Below are 19,333 nucleotides of genomic sequence, written 5' to 3'. Positions count from 1 at the left end.
CCACCCAGACAAAGATTGTTGTTATTGCCTGAATGAGGCTTCCACCCTTGTCAATCAATTACCCAATTTCCTACAAGGATGCTCAAAGCTTTTATTTGGGAGTTATGGATTCTGTACAGCATCACCCATTTCAGTGTTCTCCCCTCCTTGAGACCACATCCTTTTTTTTCTCATTCTTCATCTCTCTAGGAAAAACTATCTTTCTGATCCTCTCTGATTGTTTAAGCAAGACTAGATAATTGCCCATTTGCATCATATTTAATGCCAATTGTTCAGGCAGCTTGTAGCCCTCAGAGGCTCTTCACTTCCTTGGGAGTGCTGTTTTCTCTCCCCCTTTGTCTACAAGGTCCTAGACAACAGCAGACTTTCTACTGTCCTTTTCAGCATAGCTCTTTTGTTGGCAGTGAGGATGACAGATGATCCAGATGCATCTGGAAGCCTTTTCTAATCCCTCAGCGACCTGTGATTGTCAGGAAAAAACCTGGTATTCCTCTCAGATCATCTTCCAGGACTACCATGATTGGTCTTCCCAGGTGGCTCTCTATATATACCTGGAAAGACTTCCCATTTTACGATGTACCTCTACAGGACCATTATGTAGTGGAATTGCCAAAGAACAACCAATTAATTGGGAAAACATCTGAATTTTCTATATTTAACTTAGCCCTGAACGTTGGCTATATTGCAGAATAGTTTGTAAGATATGAACCAGAAGTGTTGGAATTCACAAGAAAAAAAGCTTTTAATCTCTGTACAGAGGGGCGTAGTTTGGTCAGTATAAATGGGGGGTGTTAGCTTCAAATTTACCGACAATCACACTGGCACATGATGTTAAAATACAGTATAGGACAAGCAAGATGCAAAAGAGGGGCTTAAGAGGCAGTGGAAAGGGAGAGGAATGCAGATTGGTAGGTGAACTATGCTAAAGAAAGCACATTATTTTTTTAAGTCATTCCAAACAGAGAAAGGGAGAGAGTGTGTGTGAGGTTTTGTCTGTTTGCGTGTAAATATCCTGGTGAAATCCGACAGACACCTCACCATACCCGACGGAGAGCACCTGCACCCATTTCTTTATCACAAAATACATTTAACTACATTTATAAGTGTTGTGTAACCCCACCCCGCGCACCCACCACCCCCGAAAGGGACACCTCTTTGTGTATAATGCGGTTTTATATTTACTAAAAAAAACTGTAACATGATAGTGAGTTTGTCTTGTGATGCAGCGGTCATGGGTTCAAAATCAGATAAACTTTCTGTAAACTTTAACTTGCTAATACGCAGGCATGTGCATTTGATAATAAGCTTGGATTCAATGGACAAGATCAGGAGGAATGCCATGTTTCACAACTGTTTGATTCAGAAAAGATCAGATTACTCTGTCAAATGTTTTTTCTTTTTTATATAGACAGGAAGTTACAAAGGGAACATCAGTCTTTCAGAGATTTAATATGAGAAGGACCCCTTAGTACGGTCTATAAGTTAATGATGTATTCATTTAAGCAAAACATTCTCTCCTTCATCTTTTTCTTGGTGGACGAGAAACCAATACTCTTACCTCTCACATATCTCTTTAATTATAAATAAAACTGATAGGGAACTCACTGACTTCAAGTTATCATTAAGAACGTTTACCGTCCTCGTCCTTTTGTTCTCCACATATTTTTGGCATGCAAAGGTGACATGTTCTGTCTCCACGAATTCCTAGTGGAGTTAGTTTGTTGAAAAATCAGTACAGGAAACAACTGGACCATAGTCAGAATTCTGGGAGCAGCAAAATTAAAGCTCTCTCCAACACTGGGACACTAATACACAAATTAACTTTTGACTGACATACTGCATCCCCAGAAAAAGGGCTACTGCATGCACTGAGCTGTTGCAAATCTGTGTACACCTACTTACACCTGTCCGTTCTATAGAATGGACCCTATAGATTCACGGATCCTAAGATATAGATTAAAAGCTTCTTAATAAATCTAGGGTTGTTTATTTTGCATAGTACTACCAAAACAGTGTCCTTATTTGTGAGAATTTGGGTATACTATATGATGTGGCTGGGTAGCCCTATCATGCCGTACGCTCTCAAATACCATCTTGGGTCCAGTCAGGTATGTTTACCTAACCTTAAGCTCAATCCTGGGTAGCTGTAGCTGCAAGCAGTAAGGCTTGGTAAAGGGACAATGTGTACAGCATTTAACAGCACCAAACAATGAAATAAGAAAGCCTCACTACATGAAAGAAACAAGATACCAATTTATACAACAAGAGCTTATTTTCATGAATTGTTAGAGACCTTGATCATTATAAACCATAGGAGGGTCCTGGAGATACAGATTTTAGTAGCAATAAATATCTTTTAACTCAACAGCAAGGAAGCATTGGCCAAGAAAAAGTGTGGAAACCTTGGAAAAATTTGAAACACTTAGTTTGACAGCTCCGGCCTGAGTTGGGTGACAAAGTCTGGCAGAACAGATGTCTAGGGGGGCAGAATGGACACTTTGGACTGTTACCCGGCCACAGGAGCATTTTTAAGCCAGATTCAAACTTTACAGGATGACCACCATAGACAATAATAGTGTGATCTATGCTGAGGTATGCAGGCCCCCTGTGCCGTTCTGACCATTTGAAGTCTCAGCTTTGGACTGGGAATTAAATTTACCCCAAGCCTGGCATGCAGAACAGGGTCCAAACTCCGGTGGCCCAAAGTGCGGCAGGTGCAGGTGCTCCGGCATCGCAGCCTCTTTGTGCACTTCGAAGGGTGAAAAGTGGTCTTTTTCTCATCCCCATTCCAATTTCAGTGAGTACTGAGGTCTCGGATGCCAGGGGTGCCCATTATGTCCCAGCAAAGTGCCCCAAGGGGACAACATGGTCACTAGCCAATGGTAAACTTAGTCCCCTCCTCTCTAATGACAAACGTCTGGTGATGTGTTGCATCTGGCTATCCCAGATTGCAAAATTATTGCCCCAAACAACATGGCTGAAGCCTTCCTAGAGTGTAAGAACCTTGGTATCCCCTCCTGGTGGTGTGGCTATCAATGGCTGCATGCTGACAGACAACTAGTTCTGAAACCGGTTTTCCTTTCCTTGGCGCTGGCTGTACCTTGTCTAGGGGAAACAAAAGGCTTCCTGCGCTGGAGTGCTGTCACAGAGGCCTTTCAAAGACGGCATCACCTTTGATGCCTCCCTTGTCGACTAACACCCTTTGTAACCCATCCTGTGAGATGGTGTTAGACCCACAGTGTGGCCACAGCCTTTGTTCCTGGCCTGAGAGTCGTTCACACATCTTCCCAGGGGGGGCAGAAACCTGCCTCAGTCACAGTGCCTCTGTAAAGCCACTGGACCAGCTAGGTCAAAGAATGGCAGCTTTTGCCACCATTACATTTGACATAGATGTCGAATAAACTATTGAGTCAGATTTAATGTCCCCTTTAATTTGATACCTTCCTTGACCCAGCTTGGTACTCCCACTCAAAAGTTAGCCAGTTTGGGATGCCACCTAGTAACTTTGTATTAGGTACACAGCAAAACAACAATTTAAAAGTGTTGCTAATAAGACATTTCGTAAAACATAAGTCTTACTGAACAAAATATAACTCCCTGCCATAGGACTCTATAGGCTTTCCTTAGGGGGGGCTTATATATAACGTTAAGGGATAGGGTGGCTTTGCCATAGGTTTAAATGGCAAAGTCGAACTGGCAGTGGAAACTCTGCCCAGTAGGGGCGGGCTGGGGGCCATTTTGTATCTTTGTCACATGAAGGGGGGCACAAACAGTGCGGCAGCCCTGACTGGACACTTTGTCTTACATGCCCTGGATAACATATATTAGGGACTTATAAGTCAGGTTTTGCCAATTGGATGTATCTAATTCGGCATTCAATTTGTATAGGGCTAACACACTGGCACTGAGATCTGGTTAGCAGGTATCAGTGCACTCTCTGAGTTGAAAATCAGCAAATAATAGCCCCAATTGGGGCAAAAGAGGGGGCTGAAAAAAGCCTGTTCTTTACAATATTCATGACATAATTATTTGTGTAGTTGCTCTATGGTATGCATCCCCTACAAATCCTGCTTTTCCTCAGTTTTCTAGTTTTATACTCTTAGATGTTTTATGTGTTAGGAAATATTGGGGGTGGTAAAAGCTAGGCTGGTGTCAGGGAAGACAAACTAGGCAGAATACTGGTTACATGACTGCCCAAGATCACACAGAGAGTTAGAGGAGAGAGGGGATCCAAAATGGGAAGCTCCATTCAAGGGAATAAGAGAGATAATGCTCCAAAAGAACAGGCATTCAAAAGGCAATGTGGCACCCAGGACGAACGTGCAAGACATATATATATAACAACATTAACAATAAAAGGAATGTGGGGTAAAGCACTCAGGAGCTCCACAAGGTAAGACAGAAGCTCAGTAAATTCTTCACCAACAAGTGCTGTTACAGATTCTGACTGCTAATACCCATACATTGGAAATACATGCAAAGGCAGGGTCTGTGGAGCTGACCCCTATGTTGATGGTATAAAAGTAACTGAAAAACAATACTCACAGTGGACAAGAAACACTACCTAGGTTGTCAGCTGAGCCAACCGATCCTGGCGACCAAACAGGAAACCGCAAGATGGTAACAGCAAGGGTGTGGAACTAAATACAACCACAATAGAGATAGCAAGGAGTACTGCTTAACAGGAAAGACAGAAAAACAAAGAGCAGACGTGGCAAAAAAGCAGGTAATAAACATACAAGGAAACTAGAAGCAGGACAGCAGAAAAAAGGCAAACTAGGAACTGGAACAAAGAAATGAAAAGAAAGGCAAGGGAGCACAAGGAGTGTCGGTGGAAAGGAAACAAGGAAACCAGGTAACACTGCAGGCAGAAAAAGTACAAGGAACAAGGAATAACTACAGCTCAGCAACAAGGAATAGCTACAGCCCAGGAACAGGAACAAGGAATAACTATGGCTCGGAAACAAGGGTTAGCCTGAACGGAAAACAGCTACAATGACCAACACTGGACTGAAAGGAGCTGAGGCCTGAGAGGGCTCACAGTAATCACATACACCAGGTGCAGCAGCCAGCCACAGGTGTGCTGAACTCCTCCAGCCATCATTGGCCTGCAGGGGTGGAGATGAAGCAGTGAGGACCAGATTCTAGGTAATGGAGTTCCAAGCATGAGGAGAATGGCTTCCACAAAACCTGGCATGGATTGGGAATGGATGGTAATTTGCAAATAGCTTTTAAATGACTAGAAGTCAGGATGTTCATGCAGGCGAAGGGCTGGAAGCTTATTAGAGCAATGGAAAGTCCTACGGTTTGACCCCCTGATGATGGGCACAAGAGCACAAGAAACAAATTGTGACATTATGGTCAAATTGAAAATCATTTTTATGCTTAGATTTGGATTATTAACAAAGTCAGCAATATAAACTGAATGCTATATTATGTTCTATATTTGGTGTGTAGTTTTTAAGCTTTAAGTCTGTCAGCATTCAACCAACAATACACAAATAAAAGGTACAACCATGGGCTTATAAAGCACTATTAGGCTGTAGTGTTTCAAAGGGGCTCCACTCAATTTAGCCATCTGGATAGTTTGCTTTTAATCACCTGGTTCATTAAACTAATAATACATAATTAAAGTTACAACCATATGCTTGTAGAGCACTCTTATGCTATAGTGTCGCCGATGGGTTCCACCCATTTAATCCACCAGGATTTTTTGCTTTTAATCACCTGGTTCCTTTACTGTGTCTCACTACTTGAGTATTACAAATAGTAATTTTATGGCAATTAGAATTGGAGAGCATGCATTTACTGCCAGTGTCTGCCTTTTAGGATAAGACTTCTCCAATGCAGCTAGGATAAGGAACACTGGACTAGTAACACATGAAAATGTGTACACACGCATGTGCACATGTGCAGGCTGCACGTGGGAGACTAACATCGCACATATCCTGGTTGTTGCTTGTGGCAGTTTTAAACTGCAAATTTGACTTCTTGCAATAACATATTTTGACATGCTTAAACGTTCAATTATTATTTAAAAAGTCACCCCAAGTAGGCCTTATTGCCCATGAAAGCAATGTGAATTATTTTTAAAAGTAGGACATACAGAAATTATTGTTGATGATGTCCTTACAGAGAAATAATCCCAACAAATATTTATACTGTAGAAAGGCTGGCTGTTTCCATAGAAAAATTTGAAGCTACATTGTTACATTACTTTTATTGCATTCTTAAATTCGGATTGTTAGGAGCTAGAAAATATTTCAAGGATTCATTTTCATAGTGATTTAAAATCCATCTTAGTTCTGAAGTCAAATCTTAGTTTACTATTTGGATATGACACTTTTAGAAAGTTGTCATTTTTCTGACTAAAACCAAAAACGCCTTAATGCCAGTGTTCAGTCTAACATAAATGCTTATGGTGGAAGGCTAGGACAGAGTTGAGGGGATGATGTGGCATCCTAGGTTGGTCAGGGTTGTTTGGCATCTAGAACTCTCCATGCACACTCATAAGCCCCTGCACATGGGAGATACAAAGGGCAAGACCTTGAACACAGATGGCGATGGCAGCAATACAATGGACATCAGGAAGGAGGAGCTACCTGATGCCCTTGATGGACTAAGACCTTTTCCTGCAGCTGACCTTCAGGACTAGATAGGTCTCTCCAGGGCCAGTGGCGCTAGGCTCCTTATGCCCTCTGAGGACCAGATGGAGGAAGACTTGGGTCCCACTGCCTCACCAGGGGGACATGGGGCTGGTGAGGGCAGAGCAGAGGGGGAGGCTGGTGCAGACAGCCTGTGAATCCATCTCCCTGCACAGTGTACCCCTTTGAGGTCAGGAGTCCTGTGAAACTGATCCAAGTGACTAGGGCTTGCCACCAGGAGCAGAAAGAGGCCCAAATTAAGGAAGTCAGCCAATCGGGCCAGACATATGTATCTTTAAAAGATTACCCATTTTAATATAGCCACACAAGCAGACAAGTGCATGGTGCTCCACCACTACTCTTGAAATTCTCCTAGGGAGGACTAAGTTCCCAGGGTGTGATGCATCATTAACTTCTAATTATTAAGGAGAACGAGACATATATTAGGTCCCCTCCCCATATTTCCTTCTTCTACCAGGGGTCCCTTTCTCTATGGGGACAGAAGCATCCATGAAGGGTCCTGGGACCCCATCCTTGGGGCCCACTATAAAAGTGCACATACTGGCTCCCATGCCAGCAAAGGAACATGTCATCAGAATGTGGAGAAGGCCAGGCAGCACAGAAGTAGAATCCCTGCAGTGGGACAACATGTTAAGAGGCTGCGGGTCCCCAGGGTTGGACCAAGGTATCCATCTAAGAGAAACTAAAATAGGACAGAGACTTGTGAAGCAAGGCTGTACATATGAACAAAGCGTATGGAACAACTAATTAAATATGCATGCTCCTGACTTGGAATGCCCTACGATACCCTACGGGCTTAATTTCATATAGGCTTCTTATTTGTGGTGCCCCAGGGAGGGGCAGTGGAACCAATGTGATTATTAAGTGCTGTGGGGACTGCATTGGTTGCAGCAGACCCTCTCCCCTTTTTGGTTTTATAAAAACAACACTTGGAGGCACATTTAAGAAAAGTGGTGCTGAACACAGTGCACTTAGCGCCCCCTAACGCCACCATGTGTGCACGCTATTTAAATTACGGCACACCACGGAGGTAGTTATGGACCAGCGTCATAATTTTTGATGCTATTCCGGAGCTTTGCAGGATTAGCGTAAGAAATGTTGACGCTAATACTGGAAAGCCTGTTGAGGCCCATTGTAATCAATGGTGTGCCGCCTTTTAATGCCTGCTATGAGCAGGCGTTAAAAGTGCAGGAAAAATGATGCAAAGAAATCTCAGAGATTTCTTTGCACCATTTTTGCGGCTCCCCCTAAAGAGGGAATGTCCCCTTTGCATACATTATGCCTGGCACAGGCACAATGTAACACAAAGGGTACAAAGTGGTGCAATGCATGCATTGTGCCACTTTGTAAATATGGCACGGGGATTTTGACCTTGTTGGGCCACAGTAGCATAAAAAAAAACATTACACTAATGTGGTGCAAGGAGGCACTAGGGGCCCTTAAAATGCCCCTAAGTTTGCTGGGGCATTACAATTATGACACCAGGAGAGTCTGCCAATTAATTCCAAAGTAGTTCTTGGGCTGGAATTTTTGCTTTACAGCTTGAAAGTGCAAGGGCTCACTAACAACAACCAGTAACAAAGCCAATAGGTTTGTCTCATACATTGGTGTGGTGATGATGTGACTAATCCAATAGGCCTGCCTTATATATTGATGTGTTAACCCATTGACAAAGCCTATAGGCCTGTTTTGTTTAAAATGACACATGGCTAAACTTTGATGTTCTATCTGGTGAAGGTGGGGGTGCTGTGATTGTAGCGGTCATGACCCAGTAGGGGTCAAATGTGATTTCGGAATATCACAAAAGATAATTCAGTCTACCTGATGTATATATTTGTAAACTAATGAGTAGAATTTAGTAGCGTGTGGTTAATAAATGTGCTTTTCCTATTTCATAGAAAAAGCACTAAATGTACAATGATTTACTGTGTGTTGTTGAGTGCAAGCAAATGGACATTACTAGCTCACACCACCTCCCATTAGTAGGCTTTGGACTGCTTTGCTTCACTACACTGAGAGAGTCAAATGCTACAATGTGGTACTTGGTGACAGCCCTAGACCTATTACTTGTGCAGGAATCACACCCTGCACAAACAATAACACAGTTTCTGACACATAGATACCCTTAATTGGTAAAATTAATTTATACTAAACCTATATTTTTAAAAAGCCTGTTTATAAAGGTACCTCATCTTACTATGCATCAGGAAACTCTTAAAACTGCACTTCCCCTACATCTGTTTAGGTTGAGGTAGAATCACGGAAAAAATATTTTTCTAACTTTTTCAAAGATGATTTCCTGTACTATGCTTATTTCCACCCCTGTTATCCTCTTCTTTTTTAACTAACTTGTTTGCTTTTCCAGTATAAAGGGAAGTAAAATTACATACGTTTCCTCTGGTATAGGAGAGGTTGAGGTATCAAATCAGTTCACTGTATCACCAAGCATGGCAGTATTAACATGATATACAATCCTATAAGTAGGAATGACTGTATAACAGATGTAGCACATCATGGTAAGTGGCATCTTTAACATATATATGTTATGAACTATAGCCTGAAGGTACTAACTCCCCCCACCCCCCTTAAACTAGACAACTGCCCCATATCATGTATATATTAGGTACAGTATTATGCGGTGATATCTACGGAGCCCAGGAGCATCATGGTGTACAGATAGTAGGAGTATAAGATAGAGTGGTCGTTAATACGCCATCAGAAACTCCCCCTCAGTCGAATTATGAGGTGTGACACCACCAGTGCTCCAGGATTGGCAGTAATATAGTGTGTCCTGGGGTGCTCCTTGGGATAATAGGTCAGTTGTCATTAGTCTCTTGGGCTTTAAAGGATTCCAATAATGCATCCCACTCCATCGCTATTGGTTTCCTCTTAATCCTATATATTCCTCTCAGCGTAGAGCGTTGCTCTATGCCATTTCCCAACTTTCCACCTCCTCCCTCCATGGAGACAGCGAAGGCGCTATTGAGGATTTCCATCGCCTAGCCAGGAGTCATTTAGCCTGTATGGTTGCGCAAAGTCTGAGAACTGCGTCAGCACTTTAGTGCCTTTGGGTCGGTGAAACAGCCTCAACATGCAATTTTCAAGTGTCTCTCTCGACCAGTTCTGTTAGTGCAGTACAGATCTGCAACAAATATGAAGATAATGCAGGGCAGCTCCACAACATATGAAATAAATTAGCATCTGGGGTCTGACATCGGGAACATGTGGGGGACATAGAAGGGAACATCAAATGAAGTCTATGTGGCATGAGATATGCTCAGTGTAATATGGAGAACTAAATACATTTAAATCAGGAATTTTGGATATTCTCTTGCGGTATTCGTGAAGGAAGGTGCATTCCTTGTCTCAAAGCTCCCAACCTAGGTCTTCCCCCCATTTGACTCATGAGGGGGTTAGTGAGCTTGATAGATGCTCTCAGAGTCTTCAATACAGCCATAGGATCAGGTATCTACCGTGGCCCATGGTATGTATTGCCTGTACAAATTTGTGTATAAGTGGTTCAGCACCATCAGGGGCCCAATGTTGTTTGACATATCGTGTAATACTAGCATGTGTCAGAAACAGGGAGTCTGTAAGGCCCTGGGTATTGTTAAAACCTGTATGGCTCAAAAGGATATTGTCTCTAAATAATGTCCCAAATGTCAGAACCCCGCCCCACTCCCGTGGAGTGCAGCTGTCTCATTATAAGGATCACAGCTGTTGTGGGAAGTCCCAGTAAGGGCATGTTTGAGGCATACAGTGTTGTTGATGCTGTGTATTGTATGGCCATTTTCCAAATGGCGAGAGTGACACGTAGCAACAGGGAGGCTGAAAGGGGCATGGGGAGCCTGGGCAGATCACACCATGTAGCTTGCCTTGGTCTAACATAGCCTTTGTGTAGTCAAATTATTGGAGGTTCCATCCAGCTAGCCAGCAGGAGAGCCACTGCAACTGACCCGTTAGACAATAGGATTTAAAATCTGAAGCAGCTAATCCCATCTGTCAGAAGGCAACTGCAATTTGGCTAGGCTGCTCCTTCGTCTGCCATTACCCCACACCAGAACATCAAATAGTATTTAATGATTTGAAAAAATGGACTGGGATCACCACCAGTAGGTTCATAAAATAATAAAGTAGAAGCAGCAGCATAAGCATTTTGGTGAGTTCCAGCGGCCCGCCACAGACAATGGTAGCCTGATGCATAAATTAATTTGTGATCTAAGGGATGTAATTGCCTTCTGAAGATTTCCTTCTATTAGATATATTGTGCTTTATAAACCTGTATCCCTAGGTATCAGAAAGTTGTGGGCGTGACTGGTATGGCCACATCTCCAACTGCAGAAGAACTGCTTTGTCTTGGTTCATTGTCCTAATAAGTGGAATATCTGAATCAGATTTCCCTAACCGATGAGACTTTTGACAATAACTGCCTACTCTTAAATCAATTAAATGGTAATCAACATCACAAAAGTATTTTACTCACCCTTTTTCTTGTTTAGAAATATCAAGGCTGATAATGCCACAGGACTTTTTTTGTCAGAGTCCTTAGAAAATGCCTTGCTTTGCTTAATAAGTGACTCTTCTGTTGATTTCTGTAGGCTCAATTTGTCCTTTGATAGTTCAGAACTAATTTTTGAGAGTGGTGGCTCAATTTTGACTTCAGATGTGGCATAAGCGGATTTCATGTAGGAAGCTGATTCTGCCAGATTCTCTCTATTCATCTTGCTCTCCGTCAGACTATTGAGCTCATAATCAGAGACTTCTGTGCCTTCATTTCTTAAGCCATTCTCTTCTTCAATTATGTCCATGTGGAAGGGTTTCATAAGTGGAGAATCCTGCTCCCTTTTTGGGCTTTCCTCAGAGGCTGATGAACCTTCATATGACTCAATGATTAGTTCGCTATCCAGTTCAGCTTCACGCTCCTCCCTCAGGATACTATACTGTATGGAAGGGGATGCAGGTGATGGAGGAGGGCCCCCAATGTGGCTGAAGGTCATGTAGGTAGAATGCATTGCCTCATCTGAAGTCACTTGGTCTTCTGATACAAGCTCTATTTCTGAATCCCCAGAGTCAGCACTGTTTGGCTCGTTTTCTATGGGCGGTGGCACAGCTGGTGTTCCAGGAGGATTTTTAATTTCATGAGTTTCTGCATTTGTGTTGGAAGGCAGATGGTCCTCAGATATTTTAAAAGAGAAGTCCTTGGCTTCATCCTTTGCTTTGATGGCACTGATAAGTTCATCTTCAGATAAGCTGTATTTATTTAGATTTTCTGAAACTGATGGTTCTGGATTCCATGAGAAAGCAAAAAAAGAAGAAAACAAAAACATTTTTAGATAATGTAATTTGGCATTTTATACAAATAAAAACAATAGAGTATTTTTGTGCAAATAGAAATTCAGATACCTATCAATTTATAGAAAGAATGCTTGTTAGTTATATATTATACCATCATTATATATAATGCCTCATTATTAGTGCCCTGTAGTGTGGACCACCATAATGTGACATATAGGTCTTCTCTAAACCAGAATTCAGTTAGTACAAATCACGCTACCCACCTGAATTCTGGTAAGATATTCTGGAAGTTCTGGCATAAAACCAGCATTAGGTCACAACTTGAATCTACTAAATAGACCAATTGTAAAGTTAAAGCTTGAAACACCAAACATTCAAAAACAAAACAAAAAAACAGACAAAATTATAAAACACATTAAAGTGGGTGAGTGGGAGGGTAGTGTCAGCTTTGGGTATGGTAGATAGGATATCACCAACATCCTGGACTATATAAGCAGTAAAATACATAAGTGGTACCTTTCCTACCCCCACCATTGGAAGCTCAAATGTACTAAGAGGATAATGTAGTTATCCAATTGGAATGAGTTTGTATGTTTGGCTCAATCACACCAATCACTACAGATACTGTCCAACAGCAATCTACTGCACATGATTCAGTGAAAGGACCATACTCTCTTTCTGCCGTTAGTCCCTAATCTAAAAAACACTGGGATGTATTGACACAGCATCAATTCCGAAAGAGACTACTCCAAAAACATCTTGGTGGACAAGTAACTGCGATGAGGTGACAGAAAATACCTCCCCCAATAGATGTGCTCCAGTGCATTTGATATTTAGTCCTGACTTTTCTCAAATATTTTGGTGATACAATGTAATCAGGCCTCCCAAAATAGAAGAATTTTAGTGGGACTACGCAGTTGTTGTCTTCAGTCTCTTGTTTCAATGTCCATTTAAATTATTTGTCAGTGCTCAGCACTGCAGTCTCTGACCCATTTAACCCTAGGTCCCATTGGTAAGTACTTGTAAAATAAAAATTACGTACTATTTGAGAAATGGAAAAAATGTATTTACATCTTACAAACAAATTGACAATTACATATACTGCATTACTAATGAAAGTATATGTTGGTCTATTTTTTATTAGACCTTTTGCTTTTCATGCATCACAGCTTGTTTGTCTTCAATCCTTCCAGTACTCATTCTGTATTGTTGTTATGTAAAAAATACTGTAATTGCAAACATGAGGCCAAATTCACAGAGTGATACACATATGCTTGCCGCTAAGAATTTGCTCAATTTACACCTGCTAGGAAATGCAAAAGGACACCTATCAGTTGCAAATTCAGTCACTCCTGCATATTTGTATTCCATGACAATGTGCAATTATCCTGTAGCTCTCCGCAAGAAGTGTCCCATGCCAGACGTCGAATTGCAAAGGGTTCATTGGTCAGCGGGACCACCAACAAGCTTTGGCAAATGCAGGTAAGCATTGCACAGAGGATGCAGGATTTGTGGGCACCAGCAAGGATTCATTTTGCCCAACCTCAGCAGGTAGGTCAGACCCAGCCCTCAGCACACAGGAGAGCCAGCAGGAATCAGTGGAGCCCCAGCGGGACCCTTTGGCAGCAGACACAGAGAATCCCAGGGAAGCCTCAACAGGACAGCAAAGGGGGATGCCCACGTCACAGGAGTTGCAAAAAGGATGTCGTCCTTGGAGCTGGAGAGTGCTGGAGGCTGGGGCTTCTTGAAGCTAGGAGGTCTTCGGAATGAAGAGCCAACAAGCCTTGACAATGACAAACAGACGTGGTGCACAGGGGTCCCAGCTAAGCAGCTCCAGCGAGGGACCACAGACATCCTAGTTGCTAGGAATATAGGTCAGACCCCTTAAGAGCCATAGGACCACCACCAACTGTGTTGCAGAGCCTCGAAGAGTCCATGGGACAGCAGGATCCACAAGCCAGTCGTCATTGTTGAGTTGCCTGCAGACGCAGGGGAGTGACTCCTTCACTCCAAGGGAGATTTATTCTTGCTTTCCTAGGTGCAGGCAGAATTCTGATGACTCTTGTGGATGCGCGGCCACGGGGTTGCAGAAGTCTTTGCAGAACTTTGAAACAAAGTTACAGTAGGAGCCCTCCTACTGGTTACAGTCTTGCTTCTAGTTCCAGCGAAAAAAAGGAGCGGTTCCGGTGTCCGGGTTGCAGAAGTGTCTTGCAGAGAAGATTTGCAGATGGTTCCTGAAGTCTGGCAGATGAAACTAGCGTCCCACCCTCAGGGTAGCCCTTAAGTAATCCAGGAAGGGGGTTGGACACTTACTGCAATGACCCACATATCAGAGGGGTTCAGGGACGTCACCCAGCTGGACTAACTAGTCAGATGCTCCCAGTGGACTCTGCTCATCTTATTTCCAAGATGGCAGAACCAAGTGGCCACGTTGCAGAGCTAGGTGTGCCTCCTTAGGGGAGGAGCTGGACAAGGGGGTGGTCACTCCCCTGTCCTTTGTGTGGTTTTGTGCCAGAGCAGGAACCGGGGGTTCCTGTACTGGTGAAAACCAGTTTATGCAAGGAGGGCACCAAATGTGCCCTACAAAGTAATCTGGTTATGCTCAGAGGCACCCCGCCCCTAGCCCAGAGACACCTATTTCAAAAGAAGGGATGGACATACCTCTATCTTACAGGAAATCCTTTATTCTGCATTCCCCTGCCTGAGTTAGGCTCAGCAGCAGGAGGGCAGAACAGTGTCTGGGGTTGGCAGCAGCACAGGCTGGCATGCAAACCCTGCAAGACTGTACAGGCAGACTTGGGGGATCCCCTAGGGAACCCCCAGAGTACATGGTATCATGCAACTAGCACTGGAATTGGTGTAATTGCATGATTCCAACATGTTTGATACCAAACAAGCCTATGTTGGGTGAAACCATTATGTAGTTGGACAACTCGTGTTGAGCAGTGTCCACTACATACCTTAAGATGGCTTCCCCGCACTTACAAAGCCTAGGAAATGGAGCCTGTGGTTTGAGGGGCACTTCTGCTCCTACAGGGGTGTCCTCACTCTTAAAACTATGCACCCTGCCCTTGAACTGAAGGGCCTACCTTAGGGGTGACTTACAGGGTCAAAGTGCAGTGACAATGATATAAGGCAACCCTTATATCTGGAGAGAAAGGTGCATGCACCATTTCACACAGGCTGCAATGGCAGGCCTGTAGTCACAGTTTGCATGGCACAATCCATGCTGCAGCCCTTTGGGGACCCCTAGTGTACCAATGCCCTGGGTACCTAAGTACCATATACTAGGGACTTGGATGGGTGCACCAGTATGCCAATTGTGGGATGTAAACGTTACCATACAACCAAATTTAGGGAAGAGAACACTGACACTGGGGTCCTGGTTAGCAGGATTCCAGTGTACTACAATCCAAACATACTGACACCAGGCACAAAGTGTGGGCTGCTATGCCAGAAAGATTCTACTTTCCTACAATAGTCATACCAGCGATTTTAGTTTATATGACCATCATATTGGGAAAACAAACTGCTTTCAAGGTGGTTTGATATACATAAACAGAAAGTCTGTTTACAATATAAGAATATATTTTATTATAACTGCATTTGTTTCAGGTCTACGAAGACTTCAGAAGAGAAGCACAAAATTATACTTCAAAAGTAAAGAGAGCACAATTTAACACCTATCTAATTGCAAGAAACCTAAATTTCAGAAGGAATCTATTAACAAGGAATTTATCTTCCGATGTTATGCAAGCAAATCTCACCAAAAGACCCTCATGCAACGTCACAATTTCTTAGACCACGTCACAGCTCTAAAGTACAAAAATTGTAAGCAATCAACCTTTCCCTTCAGGAATCTCTGATGGTTGATCTTCCTGAAGAATCTAAGAGGATGTGGGCAATTACATTTCACAAATACAGTGAATTAAAAAAAGTAAACATCTTGTCGGCTAGTGGTTGTTTTAAAGAGGCAAAGCCAAAGCATTCATTCTTGGAGTGTCATATGATTCACTGTGTAATTCATAATCAATATCGGAGGGTCGGGGTCTCTGAATCGGACATTGCAATCCAATCATCAACTGCAAACAACATAGATCTAAGACAGGTATCTCTTTGGTTGTCATATAAACCAACAAAATTAGATCTTTGTCTTGGATCTGCTCCTGGCTGGATGTTGTCTGTACCACAGGGAGCTACAACCCAGTAAACCCAATCCTAAACCTCTAACTGGAACCAGGGTTGTGATCTGAAAAGAGCCTCAGGTGAGGAACCAAGGGTCTAAAACAATTCTGGGAGCTCCTTGAAGCTAGCGGCCTTCACAGAGATAGAGTCAGGTAAAGAGACGGTAGAAAAAGGGGGAGAGAGATCAGCTGGACCCATACAGTTGGCACTGGCTCAAATGTCATTGTGACCTAGTTTTACACCTGCAGCTTGCCTCTAGCTGCATCAGGTAGCTCAAAGGAACCCTAGGTCAGTAACTGAGGAGCCAGATATGCCGGAGATAGTAAGCAAAAGGGGGGGAACAGGCACTGAACCTGCACAGATTCCCCACTGGCTCAAACAAATTATTTTTCTAGCAAAGAAGAATGGTTGAATCTAATTATAAACCTGGGGGAATTCGGGATGTTTTTTCCACACCAAGATTTCCAAGTGGAAGCCATCATTCACCTGCAGCACCTATTCCAAGTGATGGATTGGATGGTCAGAATAGACCATGAAGATGCTTACAGATCAATTCCGATTGACATGGACCACAAGAGAATCCTAAAGCCCCTATGGGAAGGACAAATTAATCTGTTTGTATCCCTCTTTTTGGGCTTTCATCAGCTGCTCTTCCCCAAGCTCATGAAGCCTCTTTTTTTTAAAAACACTAAGAACCTGATATATGAATGCCCATTCATAAACCATGAAATGCAAGGTGCACACCAACTAGTTTGCAAATAGGTGTGCAATTTAAGATGTGACCAATATACTAATAGGTCATAATGCAAATTGTCCATTTGCAGGATTCACAATAAACATGCTTCATGAATATTAATCAAACAGGTCCAATTTGCAACCCTCAGTGATTGGATGCAAATGCAAGGGCCACACGACCTCCATCTCTGCCTTTGTATTCCCAAATAGAAACTCTTTGGCCCGAATTTAAGAAGAACCTAGCGCCACCTAGTGCCACATTAGCATAATTCATTTTAGCATTAGATTGGCAAAAATATTGCACCATATTTGCAAAGTGGAACAATGCTTGCATTGCGCCATTTTGGAAACCCTTGCGCCACATTATGCCTGCGCCAGCCATAATCTATGCATGGGGGGTATTCCCCCGATAGGAGGCCCAGAAAAACGGAGCAGTGGAATCTATGAGATTCCACTGCACCATCTTTAGTGTCATGTTTAACGCCTGTTCAGAGCAGGCTTTAACATGAGGCACACCATCATTTCTAATGGTCCTCTATGTACTTTTCAGGATTAGCGCCAAATTTTTTGACGCTTATCCTGCAAAGTACCACAATAGCGTCAGAAATTATGCTGCTATTGTTTCTAACGAACGCCATGGTGCACTGTATGTTAAATAGGGCACGCAAATGGTGGCGTTAGGGGGGAGCAATGGGGCTCAAGAAAAGTGATTCTTCATTACATGAAGCGCCACTTTACTTAAATCTGGGCCTTTGTTTTGTTAAAAAGTAGGCCATGTCCAAAAAAGAGACAGTGCCTGTTAAAAAAAAGGTTTCCTGTTTGCAAGCACATTGGGAGGAACATACACTGTCACTGATTGCTAAAGGGAAAGTTGTCCAACTGGGAGAACTTCGTATTTACAAATTAGTTAATGCTCCAGCCTGTGGGTTGGTAACTGATCGACAGTTTGCAACCAAGATTGGGATCGCAAACCTTTGATATTTACATTTTTGAATCACAAAAAGGAGAGGAGACATCTCATGCACAATTCTATTTGCAATTTTGAAAGTGTTGCACAAGCCATCTTTAGGAGGCTCACAAAAGGACTTTTGCGCATTGTACAATATATTTTAGTGTCGCAAACCTTGTGATTTTCAAATCGCATTTATTAGAAATTTGGTTGATGGTTGACTAGGGGTGTAAACCCAGTCAAACAGCAACCATAATCCTAGTCAGGGTAAGTGTCAGAAAAACCCTAAATTAACCTTTGCTCACCCTCTGGTAGCTTGGCACACAGTAGTCAGGCTTAACTTAGAGGCAGTGTGTATAGTATTTGTGCAACACTTCAAACAGTAAAACAGTGAAAGCACCATACAAAAAGAATCCACACAAGGTTCGAAAAATAGATCTGACTAATAAATAAGACAAGACCACAATGTCAAAAATCCAATAAGTAGAACTTAAGTTATGATTTTTTAAAGAATAAACTGTAAAATAGCACTTAAAAAGCAAGAAGCGCAAACTGAGGAGATCTGGTCACACTATATCCGTACAGAGTCAAAATTTCAGGCTGACAACGATGGAGCGTGGGCTGACTACAGGGACCCAGTTAGGCCTGCTGAATTAAAGTACCTTAAATCCTGGTTGCAGAGCGTTGCGTGAGTCCAAAACACAGGTCGTGCCGCTGATGCGATGCATCTGTCCCAAGATGCGGTGAGGCTGCGGTGCGAGGTCCTGTTACACTGTCATCAAGGATCCTGTTGATGAGGTTTGTGAAGGGATGCGTTGGCAGCATTAGTTCTGATGAGAGCAGAGGCTGCAATGTGGAGCTGTAGAATCATCGTCGGGACTTCCATTGACAAAGGATGCGTGGAGCTGGTGCCAAGGAAAATGTTGATTAGTGGTGGTTCCGAAGGCAATGCATTGGTTCTAAAAATACAGTGATGCTAGTTTGTTGGGTCAGTTCAGAGCCACGCAACAGTGGTGATGCGTCAGTTCTTCCCCCACAGCAGAGGATGCGTCTGTTCCCCTGGAATAAACACTGTAGGTCCACTTCGACAGGTCCAGGAGTGGGGTGGGCACCCCTTGTCAGAACACACTCATAGATGGCAGAGTCCAGGTGCAGGAGCAGGGGTGGGCGGTGAGCTCCGCTCTGCTGGCGGAGCTAACAGAGTTAAGATCGACCAAAAACTCTGTTAGTCCCGGCAGCAGAGCGGAGCTCACCGTGTGCACACTGCAGCCCAGTTATGGGCCACACAGTCAAAGTGCAGACAGTCTGCACTTGTGCTGTGTGGCCCATAACTGGGCTGCAGTGCCCACTCAGACTGACATTGGCGGCATGGAGCTGCTGCTGGCGCCAGGGCACACGGGGCAGGACGGTGCACAAGAGGCCTGAAACAGCAGCTTTCGCTGCCTACTGCCCTGGCTTGAATGTGCCCAATCTCTGAAGCGTTCAGCAGGGTCAGGCCAGCTGC

General features: G+C 43.3%; 1 protein-coding gene across 1 annotated transcript in view; it reads right to left on the bottom strand.

Annotated features, from left to right (window-relative positions):
• Window positions 1-19,333, bottom strand: part of RTN1 (reticulon 1) — a 587,255-nt gene that overhangs the window by 209,505 nt on the left and 358,417 nt on the right. Inside the window, exon 3 of the mRNA XM_069207015.1 lies at window positions 11,149-11,949. Coding sequence (XP_069063116.1) covers window positions 11,149-11,949 — 801 coding nt within the window. The remainder of the gene's footprint in view (window positions 1-11,148; window positions 11,950-19,333) is intronic.

The sequence above is a fragment of the Pleurodeles waltl genome, chromosome 9 (genome assembly GCF_031143425.1).
Source record: "Pleurodeles waltl isolate 20211129_DDA chromosome 9, aPleWal1.hap1.20221129, whole genome shotgun sequence".
NCBI lineage: Eukaryota > Metazoa > Chordata > Amphibia > Caudata > Salamandridae > Pleurodeles > Pleurodeles waltl.
Note: the sequence above shows the minus strand (reverse complement) of the source record. Positions and strands in the feature narration are given on the sequence as shown.